The 12,686-nt window shown below is 39.4% G+C and overlaps 1 protein-coding gene across 1 annotated transcript in view; it reads left to right on the forward strand.

Moving 5' to 3' along the window:
- Positions 1–541: 541 nt before the first annotated feature.
- LOC143362371 (protein gooseberry-neuro) overlaps positions 542–12,686 on the forward strand; it is a 28,594-nt gene continuing 16,449 nt past the window's right edge. Inside the window, exons 1-3 of the mRNA XM_076802485.1 lie at positions 542–593; positions 5,089–5,402; positions 10,351–10,462. Of these exons, the coding sequence (XP_076658600.1) occupies positions 542–593; positions 5,089–5,402; positions 10,351–10,462 (478 nt within the window). The remainder of the gene's footprint in view (positions 594–5,088; positions 5,403–10,350; positions 10,463–12,686) is intronic.

Genomic DNA, 12,686 nt, shown 5'->3' on the forward strand with positions numbered 1-12,686 from the left:
AAAGCCCCCCATTGCTCGACACAGTTGGAGGGACACGAGGGTACCAGTGGCAGAACTGACACGTTATTGCACCGGTACCCCTCGCAACGAAAGCTACGCGTGCTGCCTGCTTATTCGTTTTCTTGTTTAGTATCTTAGCCTGGGACCTACCTCGCGAGACCCCTACCCCTACCGAGCCCGTTTTTCCTTTCATTTTCTTCCCTTTTTTTTCCCTTCCGCGCTCCGCTCTCTATCTATCTCTTCTCCGCTATCTTCGGGCGCGTGTCCTGCCCTCCATGCGAAGCCGATGCGTCTCTCGACCGTCTTTCTCGTTCTCCATCTCGTTCTCCATCTCGTCGTTGCATCGTGCAACGCCTGCCTTTTTACCACGAGCTCTTCGGGTCGGCGTGCTTCTTTCCTCCGATAGCGGCTCGAACTCTTCGCCGGTGAAAACAGGATTGTTGTGTCTTCGTTCAGAAGAAACAGTGGAACACGGGAAACTGCCTACACACGGATTTTCTAGTGCACGGTGTGTTTTACGTGAATCGGAACCACGGCCGGCATGGATGTCACCAACGGCATGAGGACCATTTTCGGAGGCTACCCGTTTCAAGGTTGGTACTCGCGCGTTTTCAGATCTCACTTGTCGATCGGTCACCCCTGCGAACCTACCAGACCTTCGAGAAACTCTCAAATACTCTGCGATCAGGAACTAAGAGCAAACTGAATAGGTATATCGAAAGATGATAATTATCGAATGAGGAGCTTCTGCGTCGAGCTTCTTTTTAAAAACTTTTTATCCTGGTCACTGACAGCAACCAGACTAGACAGTCTGATCGAATATCTTCACGATATCACGAAACCATGCGAAGAATACGAACAATTCCTGTGAAACCTAACCCTAACCTAATATCGGTCCAGCCCTGATACATGATATTGCTGCACAAATCATTATATCCTATCACCGTCCATCTGTCGCTTTCGCAGATGTTTACAGACAGTTTGGACTATCGAAATCAAAACGCTTCTCATCGGAAAAGAATCACCTTTTCCCATTGTTTACACAAATGTACTCGTTCTTTCGTAAATTCTACTGGAGATTGTCTTCACGGCGACTCATTAGTGGTGGTTTCTCTAACATTTCACGTCACGTCATGTTGCTGTAGCTTCAGCTGCTATTTGTCCGATAGTTGACAAAGAAGTAGACCCAATCTTTAATATCCTCTTTCTCGAGCAGTTGTCGCTTTTGGGCGACCGCCTAGTTGTTTTTCACCGTAACTATCACTGTTTTTCAGGTAATTGTAAACCGCACAACGGTTTCTTCCGAATAGTTTTGCAATATTCTTCACTATTTTATAAGAACGTCGCACAAAAAGAACAAACAAAAAGTCATAAAATACCGTTGCGATAGTACCTACTAATCATTATCGCGCAATCAGTTACAGGGATCACAACAAAAAATTTCCTCTGTCATCTTAAAAGACTAGGCCTGCACACATACACCTATCATATTGTACCTACACAACATACAAAATCTCATAAGACTTAAGCAGTAGTGACAATTGGAGAAATAAAAAAGATAACAGTGTTTGCTTAGCGAATAATCTACGAATAGTATTGTTCAAGTTTCCAATTTTTATGATGTTTATGGTATACCTTGTATATTCCTTTGAACTAGAAATAGATTTTCTCTGACAACCAACTCAACCAACACATGTCAGATGGATCAATCCATTAAACAACATTTGAATAAAAGACAGGAAACGGTTATCGGATCTTGACAAACATAGAATAAGGGACTCAATTACTGTGCCTATATTAATTATACTTATTTGTAACGCACAATGACTGCTAAAAAAGAGATATATGTATATGTATACTTTAATTGATTTTAATGGGAAAAATTTAATATTTCCTTTTGAATATTCGTTATGCCTTAAAAATAAGTATAATTAATATCGGCACAGTAATTGGGTCCCTTACCCTATTTAGTTATTCTGTAATATTATACTCCAATCCGTCTAATAACAAATCAAATTTCTGGCCTTATTCGTTGCCTGATTTCTAGTTAATCTTATCAACTTTCACATCTAAATTCCGATATGTTCGAAAAAAGATGTTCCAAAAGGATACAAAAGGATACAATGTAGTTGTCACCATTGTTTATAATGATGTATTTAATACATTTATAACAAATGCTACTATTAAAGCTCGTTAAAATAGAGACTTTTAACAAACTCAAACTTCTTTGTAAATTCTTTCTGTTTTACATAATACTCTGATTAATACTCTGAAAACTGGTGTTTGTATAATTCTATTCGTACACAACCAATTCGTACTATTTTTACCTTTTTTTTTTTGTTACCTTTCATTAGTATAAACTGCATCGTATTTTTCCGTTGATTGTGGCAAAATTTCCGTTATGTCAATTGTACTTGTCTCGCGTTACGTAACACTCCCTAAATGTTCACGAATGAAAAGTCACACAGTTAAAAGGTTAAAAACCTCTTTGCGGACTGCTTGCTGTACATATTGTATAAGATACATAATTAAATGACTTATTTTATGACGTAATGAGCAGAGAAAAACGATCGTTGTTGGATGGCTGGATGCTTATGGTAAACCAGTGTTCCTCCAAAGACGTTATTAACGTAATCGTATTCTTCCGGTGTTTTCTCGGGTTCGAACCAGATTTTTGCCTGTACAAACGGTAATTATAATGACGGAACCGCGCGGTGTACGTTGTCAAAGCAAGTAATGCCATGTACGGAAGGATGGCTAATTCGACTAACGATCGGGCATTATACTCGTCAGACGTGGAAATGGTCTCCCGTGCGCATAACTTCTTCAATTTTACGGTTGTTAGTTTCGTTTTTGGTGTTCCCCGGCTCGAATTCGCCGACCTGTTATCTGATTTCACGTTTGCCTCCCGAACCCGGATTCGCCCGCTAATTTCAAGCTCAATCACCGCAATTCCACTTGAAACTTTTTCATTTTCCACCTCTAAACCATGCTGTTGTGGTAGCTTGTATGTATGTACAATGGGTGGACTAAAAAAAGTTCCAAGTCGATGATCCTTCTGCATATGAGAATTAGTAACTTTAGTGTTGGATGGTTTTTCAATTGTTCGTATCATTCGTCTAAATTCGAGCACACAACCGCAACACTACATACATATGTACGTACACGTATATGGCATGAAACTCCTTTTGTTTATTCGTCCGTCGTCGCATAACGCGTCGTTGATAATCCATTTTGTAAGACATATACAATCGACAAAAGTAAGTTTAACCGTTTGCACCCGATTGGCACAGCAGTGGTGACATTCATAGTCAGCTGCCTAATACTTATAGTAGCAATACCATTTTTATTCAGATTCGGATACAGAAAACCAATAGAAAAGTCGAAGCAACTAAATTCAGAAACATTTCCAATTTTCTCATCTGAGAATAAAATTGTTGGTTTCGTAGAGCTTCGCTTTAACAGTTCGAGTACCTGATGGCATCGCAACATGTATTCTACTTAATAGGTAATTGAATATCTAGGTCCTTGAATTGCGGCGAGAACGTAGTAGAAAATAGGCGAAACAATTCTTGAATTATACAATTTCACGCTTACGGTGAACCTTCACCGATTCCTTGTTTTTAGCGGTTTTCCATAAAAACAGTAATAAATCACTTATCCCACCAAAACTGAAAAATGGCAATCCAAATGCCATCTTAAATTTATAGACCTACTCGAGTTCGGAATGTTACGTCCAACATTTTCGAGCGTATAATTACGTGTAAATGATCCCTCTGATGTGGGAACATTATCGTTACATTTCATCGTATAGGGTTGGATCCGCTTGGGTGTGAACTGGTATAAGTATTCTACAGGATGTCAGTTTTGTAGCGAGTAATGACTAGGCCTCGGATTTTTATACGTTTATGGTATTTGCACATGTTTGAATTACAAGAAGATAAAAGGTGTTCTAATTTATCAAATCGGACCTTTACCTTCGCTCTGTTTAATCTACTAATTAATAATACCACCATACTGTCGATTCACGCTTTGTTCATTCTAGAAAACGCCTAATACATAGATTTCTTAATACCGTCCCCTAAATAAGTTATGTTCCAATTTATACGAATGTTATTAGAGACAGTTGCATTCAGCCGAAAGGAAAATATATGTACATCGCTTCCTAAAGTCTAAATAGTATATTCTTGTCCATTCTTAATATTATCCTATTCGAAATTCAAACATCATTTTCTTTCGTTTCTTTTTTTTTTTTTTTTTTGACATTTCGAAAGCACAATTGCACGTAGTTTTTGACTGCTGAGACTTACCAGAAGATTTAGAGCTTTGAAATTTTTCTGGAAGTCTTTACATAATTTATAAAGCCAGCCTAATATGTACCACTGACCAAATCGTACTGTATAGAATATTTACTGAAAATATATAAGGAAAATATCAAAGGAATTGTCATTGCGTCGTTACTTCGAGTCAGAACGCGCAACACAGTATTTGAATTGTTCAAGTTTTATCTATCGGTGTGATGAGCCATTACTGTTTTATTCCGTTTATTTGACAGATTTATGATCTTCTGTTCTTCAATTTACACTTACCAACTCCAAAAATCGGAGAATAGGTAATGTTTGGTATACCAGTTAGTAACATCATTTAGAATTGTACATATATCGAATACATCGTTATATCATTTCGACATCAATAGAACTATTTAATCCTTAAGATGGCATATCATTATTTACCAGAGTGTCAGTGATCTTTTAATCGAATGTTCACGGATATCGATGAAAGTTGGAAAAATGGGAAATAAACCAAATGTCACGATCTTGTCCGGCCGACATTAATCCATCTTTACAATTCTTTCTACATAGTATAACCTTTGTGTTACACATGATAAAATTCTGAGCTATTGCGTGTTCACTGTGGAAATTACCAAGAAAATACAGGGTGTACACAGGGTGTAATGTATACATATATGTATATCTCCTACCTTTGAGTCAGCAACCTTTCTTGAATTATGCAATGCGATTAAGTATTTACGAACACGTTTGGATGTTTCCAACGAAAAAGTAAAAGATTGGTGAAATATTTTGTCAGGGCAAGGACGCATGAATCAACTGGGAGGAGTCTTCATCAATGGTCGGCCGCTTCCGAATCACATTCGACGGAAAATAGTTGAAATGGCAGCTGCGGGAGTTCGCCCCTGTATTATATCTAGACAGCTTCGCGTGTCCCATGGCTGTGTTTCGAAAATCTTAAATCGTTATCAAGAAACCGGCTCTATCAGACCTGGTGTGATCGGAGGCAGCAAGCCACGAGTAGCTACCCCCGAGATCGAAGCAAGAATCGAAGAAATGAAAAGAGACAATCCTGGGATTTTCTCGTGGGAAATTCGTGAAAAACTCGTCAAGGTAAGAAACAAAGCAACATTTATTTCAATTTATTTCAACCGTAGATACTTCCTACGTGTCCAAGCATCCAACTGATATGAAATAAATATTCATTGTCAACTAGTCGTTTTTTCGTTTCGAGTGCCTATACCTTTTCAAATCAGGTTATTCACCCGCAAATGCTGTGATTCATGAATTAAAAAAAAAAATATATATATATAGCGGTTAAATTGATCGAATAAAATTTTCATAACATTATAAATAATTCATTAAAGTCACACGATGTGGCAATATAAACTCTTTTATACATTCGAAAAGTTCCTAATAAAATTTCCGAAAATGAACAGAGTTTATGTAGTAATATTCGTTAAAATGTTACACTAGAATTTGTATTACTTCAACAGACAATTGATATTTAAATCATAAAATGAATTCAATCTATTTGATATCATAGTGTAAAATCAATAAAATGCAATTGTTCTGAAAATTATACTATATACTTTGTTTTCGAGTTATTAACGAAAAAGAAGGCGAATTGCACAGGTGACGGGGTCCCGGCTTAGCTGGGCACGGCGCGGCGCGCGGCGGTTGAATCAAACTGATTGCGAGCGGTAGCGTTGCTGTCACGATGTGCTCGAATCGTGAATAATAATTTGATTATACAATCGAGTCAGCATGCGTGCAATTATTGTTCGCTACTAGATCAAAATAATTCGATATTGCCGTATAAGAGAGTTCCAAGTGGCAAGTGCATTTACGGGTGAATATGCGAGTTTTATTCGAATAAATTACAACTCCTTCTCTTGCTCGCGATTCGAGCACGGTTCCGAGATCCCGAGCCGAGATTCGGCAGCTGTGATTGGCCTGTCTATTTCGTTAATAACTCGAAAACGAAGCCGCGTATCACACATTCTCGCATAGGACAAAGCTTCTTAAAATAACCCAGGAATCATTTCAAGGAATTGGTAGATTTTTGGAATACCCTGTATATGAAATATAAAGAATAAACGAAGACTCTCGTCAAAAAGTAATAGCGTAATATTTTACCAATAATCTGCATACATATAGGAAATTGTAAATAACTGTTGCATCTTCTTCGGTAATGTTGTAATCATCGCCATATAACAACGATACCTATTAAATAATTCTTTTTCCACGTACAAAGTAAAAAAATCTATGATGAAAAAGAACAAATACTACGCGCATATACGAAACAATAATCGAAGTTACAGCTATTATCGCATAACACTATTATCTCGGTAAACACCAGTTTAAATAACGATTCAAAACTCTGGTCGTGTTCCGATTCTTTAATTTTAGAATAAGCGATAGTGCAACGTTTCGTCAAAATTTAAAGGGTAAATTGGCCAGGATGAGTGGAACAATGTAATTACATTGATTACTGTCCGAAATAAAATGCAATCACATATGATATAATATAAATGGTTAATAACTGAATTACCGATCCGAATGGAAGTTCATTTCCTGTTATTACGTTGTTACATTCCAGTACGCAATTCTAACGATATTTGATGGTTGTAGCTTGTATTCAAAATCTGGCGTAGGATTAAATGAAAAATGGGCCGAATGACCAATAACGTATGAAGAAATCCGAGGAAACTTATCGCAGGTCCATTGAACCACCTTAAAATATAAATTGCCAGTCGATCACGATTAAACGATACATAAATGTTTGGACGACGACAATACTTACCTCGAATACGTAGGATGTCGTTCGAAGAGCTGCTAAATAAATTAATCTTAAGCATGTTATAAAAAGAAATCTGTGAACGTACAATACAATCACCGAATAAATAACAACACGAGGAGGGCATCATAAATATTAGTTATTTTTTCGTTTAATACGAATTATAGTATTGTATAATATAGTAGTCATTATTATAGTATACGTGTTATAGCATTGTGACGGAGTGTATGAACAAGAACGCACATCTTGGAACGCACTCGAATTCGAAACGAGCAGTTTGCATCGGGAAGTCTCGATTAGCGAGAACAAAACAGCTATCTGCTCTACCGCCTCCCATCCCCCATCCCCCCTGCCCCCTCCCCTGCCCCTCCGGAGGAATCTGACCGGAATACATATTAATCTAGCGGGCGCAGTTTTTCGTTAGGAAAAACGTTGAAAGGTATTGTTCGACTTCTCGATCGGGGGTGGACGTTTCCGCAGGGTCTCTCTATCTCTCCAAAGATCGCAGTGAGTGGGGCTTTTTAATCTTGTACACGAGGCGTGCACGAGGTGGGCAGGGGTGTACGTGAGCGCCCCGAGGCAACTCGCGTGTCCTTTAATACGTTACTGCCCGCCGCCTACACCCACGCCTCATTGGCGTAACGCTCCCTCGTTCGTGACGCGATTTTCGAGTATGCAAAACGACTTTTCCAAGAATAGCTCTTCCGTGTACGGAGTTTATCTCATCACCTTGAAAAATTGCAAACACCAGTGCGAAAGCCGCGCTCCGCTCGTAGAGACTAGAGAGAGAATAGAGAGAATAACAATTTCTTCGTAAATTTCTCAACCGGCGACAAAAACGGTACAACGCGATAATAGACAGGTGCAAGCTGAGATTGATTGCCTCGGCTGTTTAATCGGTCCTCGTCGAATATAGGGGTCACCGAGTCGCCTCGGTTACGTCCATCATCGTTTCAAGTAACGATAATCGAAGTACAACTTTCCACGCATAGGTTCCCACTTGAAATGCCATTTCCGTCCGGTAGATCGGCGGTGGGCCATTCGATGCGAAAACAAACAAAAAATTGGAAGACGTAGAGCTATAGAGGTGTCGGTTGCATCGTTGCAACCGTTGCGTTGATCGAGATATTGGGGTGGCAGTAGCAGCTTCAGCTTCTCCTCGGAGGCGACCAAAAAGACAATAGCTGATAGCTGAATGTTTCTTTCGGAACGAAGCAGATCACCGAAGGTTCTCAAATCAAGATCCGACGGGAATTCCACCTCGACTCACCCCAATAAAACCGATTCCGATCGCGAGCTACGAGTAGTGCGATTACGGCGATTCTCGATAAAGAGATAAATTCTATCAAGGTAGAAGAGGAATGCCCGTGCTCGTGCCCGTGCGCGAGCGCGAGCGGTGATGACTGTCGTGTAGAGTGTAGAGAGACGGAGGAGAACGGAGAGAGAGAGAGAGAGAGAGAGAGAGAGAGAGAGAGAGAGAGAGAGAGAGAGAATAAAGACGGCAAAGACGGCGAGAGTCGAAGAGAAAAAACAGTTTCGTGAACGCGAACACGAACGCGAACGCGAACGCGTACGCCGTTGCAGTCGTGGAAGCAGGCGGTCGTAGCCGGCATTAATACGGCATTTAATGCTGGAAGGAGGCGTTCCTGGGCTGGAGGACCCGAGGCGGCATCTATCCTTCTTCCCGATCCTTGCGGTGCTCTCTAACAGAGATCTCTGTCTCTTTTCTCCTGTCATCGCCCCGGACCTAAAGCCTCAACCGCCATCAACGGCACAGGAATCGTTATTGTTTCTGAGATCGTCGATCCGCAAGATAGCCATCGACACCGACAACCTCCTTTTTCACTTTTTCACCTTTTTTCTCTCCTTCCCCCGTTACTTTCTATTTTCCGTACTTCCACGCTCTTCCTTGAAAACATGCTGTCTTTCGTTTTTTGCTTCTGTTCTCCACCGTGGAAAGTATTATTGAAAATAATAGAGGAAGGGGTGGTAATGTGACCCCCTAGTCTCATATGTATGTATATCTCTCTAAAATCTGATTCAGAACTTCTATTGCATTAAATTCTTGCTTAAAATGTAGGTAAACTTATGGTAGACTGTGGATCGTTACGCGAAATACAAATTTTTGCTGCGTCAAAATTACATGTAATAACAGGCGGAAGCAAAAGATAAGCAACTTCGTTGAACACGTAACGTACTATAAAAATACAAAGGCGAACGAAAGAAAGTATAAGAAATTTTTAAACTGCCCCGATAAAAGGACGCGAACGATAGTTCAAAAATGAATGTATTCACAGGAACGAAAGATGTTAACCCTTAGCACGCTAAACATTTCCTGATGTCATCAGGAAACCAACAATTTTATTGTCAGATGAGAAAATTGGAAATGTTTATAAATTTAGTTGCTTCGACTCTTTTATTGGTCTGCTGTATTCCAATATAAATAAAAATGTTATTGCTACTATTACTATTAGGCAGATGACTACGAATGTCACCACTGCGGTACCAATGGGGTGCAAACGGTTAAACTTACTTTTGTCCATTGCATATGTCGGACAAAACGGATTATCAACGACGCATTTAACAAAACAAGTTTCATGCCATAATATAGCGTTGCAGAGAGGCTCCGAATTATATGACTATTACCAACAATTGGAAGACCATCTAATACTAAAGTTACCAATTCTCACATACAGAAGTATCAACATTAATCTTTCTTTTGTTCATCGCTGTAAGTCATTTTGCAAAAAGAAGAATATTTGAAAGTGTCATTCCTCGATTCGAACTGGCCTTTCAGTCTCACCAACTAAAAACATTTCTTGCGCTAACCGTATTATCAAGGAATCCAAGCGTAGAATATAAGTATACACACATACATCTGCACACTAACGCATAACGGTGTCTTATAGGTGTAATAATAAATGGTTCGAAATGTATATTTTGCATCGAATATAATCACACGCGAAAACATCGAGGAAAGCGTAATGCTAGATGCCGTAACGTCGACTTTACGTTTCCACTGTGAATTCAAGAGAATAGTTGTTAGTTTTCTGTGAAAAACTCCGATGTGTGATTGTAATTGAATAAACTCAATTTTATTTTAATAAATGCAACGCATAATAATAGACAAAATAACAAGTTATTTACTTGTTATTAATAACAACTAACTTATTCCTGAATACTTATTTTTTAAAAAGATTAACAACGTTGATAATACAATATAATACATTGATGAATTCTGATGACACGTATTTTGAATAGGAAGGTTTCTCGGATCCTCCAAGCGTCAGTTCTATCAGTAGGCTGCTTCGTGGTGGACGACCTGGCGATGATGGGAAAAAGGATTACACGATAGACGGTATCCTAGGAGGTGGTAAGTAATTCCAATTTTCATAGTCTTTTTTCTAGTCTTTTTTGTAGTCTTCGTTTTTCATTAATAATTGTTAGGTTGGAAAGAAGGAAGCTGCGATTAGAATTTTCCCACATACATATTTATGGACGAGATAACCCACTGATGGGTTTGAACATAACACTTTCGACTCGTCGTCACTCAGAAATGTCAAAGAGAAAGATGCTTTGATACCACTATAGTAGAATGGAATGTAATTTTTGGCTAACGTCGGAATTTCTGACGACTACGTCTATCTACATATTACACCGGAAAAGTAAAAATGGCTTGCATACATGCATACATGTATACATGTATACATATAGAAAATAACAAAACACTCTGTACAAACGAAATAATTTTCGCGTTACTTTCGTGAATTTACAAATTGGACAATATTTCCTTTTGCACACATATTCTACAACACTCGTACTCAAAGAGAATGCGAAAACTCGTTTTTTTTTTAATGAAAACCAGAATACCCCGTTAAAGTAAATGTTAAAGTAGTGACGGCCTGCTTTTCGAAACCAATGTTCTATTGTGCAACGATTTATTCACAAAACGCGCACAAGTGGCACATTCTCATCGTTGATTGATTTGTAAGAAAATGGAAAAGTGGTATTTACGTCGCAAACCTTTGTAACGTTAATTGCCTGTACCTCGAGGCTAACAGTACACGAGAAAAATGAAAAGGAAGAGGAATTCGGTCGGTCCATCCTCGGGAGGGAGGGAGGGAGGGAGGGAGGGGGGCACCAAGAGCTTTTAACCTCTTGTATCTACGAATAAAGTTTGACATAAAGGTGTGTACGTGTGTGTGTGTGCGCGCGCGCGTGTGTGTGTGTGTGTGGGACTTTAAATCCTGTCGTACGTCGCGTCGCGTCGTCGGTTAGGCAAAGTTGGTTCGGCCGAGCCAGGAAGCCTGCACTGCACAGGATTTAATCTTCGGTGGGCGTGAGCGGGATTAGCTAGGTTGCCCACATGTCCGTCAAATGGATTACCGGAGTGTCAATATCTTACGGAGCACACATTATCTCTCTTCTTCTCTCTTCGCCATCTCCTCGCTCTTTTATTTTTTCCTGTCTCTTCCATTTCTCTTTACACGCATATGTATGTACTTTTCGCCGAGACTTCCTCTGCGGTTAACAGCGACGTTTTAGGTTTAAGTATTTTTTTGAAAACAGAAGGAAGCAGCAGGTGGAGATTGATCAACGCAAACATGACCCGAGTAATTTTACGACGATGAGAAATAATGATTGTCTGTAAATATGCTAATGAAAAAAGTGTTTTTAAATCTTTTCAATCTTGTTCGAGAATCAATTTTTTTTTTCTTTCTTTCTTTTTTCCGGTAATTTACATGAACTATTGTATTATTTAATTGTGTAAATTTTTGTATGTTTTTTCCAAGTTACCGGTTATTTTAAGTATTTTTTCAGAAGATACTCTACAGAAAAACGATAACTCGTATACCCCAAACACCATAAATACGCGTGCAAAAACCTACTGCAAAACAGGATCAACAGTTTTTCTGAATAAAATTGCCAAAAATTTGTGGAAAAACGGCCTCGAAAACCAGAATAGCCCCGTAAACTCAGTATACATCAGTGTTCGCACAATGGTCCTCATCGTACACGTGTACCGATAATGATAAAAATACTGTTGATCTGACAACGAGTGGAACGCGAGAATCGAAATAGTTCTGGACAGTAGTGCATACATATGTAAATGATCCTGCCTGACACAGAGTTCCGAGTTCTCGAGAAATCAGCTACGATCAAAGGTGACGGTCCCCGTTGACATGAGCCAAGAATTTGTTTTCGTGAGTGATACAGGTAGACAAGGAGGAATTAGCAGTACAGGTGTTCCGAAGTTTTAAAAGTCAAACCGTCAGGTACGCTGCCGCCTTGAAAGGGGGAGAATTCGAGGGTGGCTCAAGGGGGAATGAGGGATCGGGTCTCATAAATAAAAATAGTCTGCGAGAGGGGAAAAGAAAACGGGGTAAAGGCGAGAAACGAAGAGGGCCGAGGCCCGATGAAACGGAGAGAGAACTAAGATGTCCAGACGAAGAGATGTGCATATACGTACGCTTATTTTTAGAGAAAAAATGAGAGGGAGAGAGAGAGAGAGAGAGAGAGAGAGAGAGAGAGAGAGAGAGAGAGAGAGAGAGAGGGAGATGACTGTAGAAAAAGCAAGAGTATAAGAGGAAGAGACG

This window comes from Halictus rubicundus, chromosome 1 (genome assembly GCF_050948215.1).
Source record: "Halictus rubicundus isolate RS-2024b chromosome 1, iyHalRubi1_principal, whole genome shotgun sequence".
Classification (NCBI taxonomy): Eukaryota; Metazoa; Arthropoda; class Insecta; order Hymenoptera; family Halictidae; genus Halictus; species Halictus rubicundus.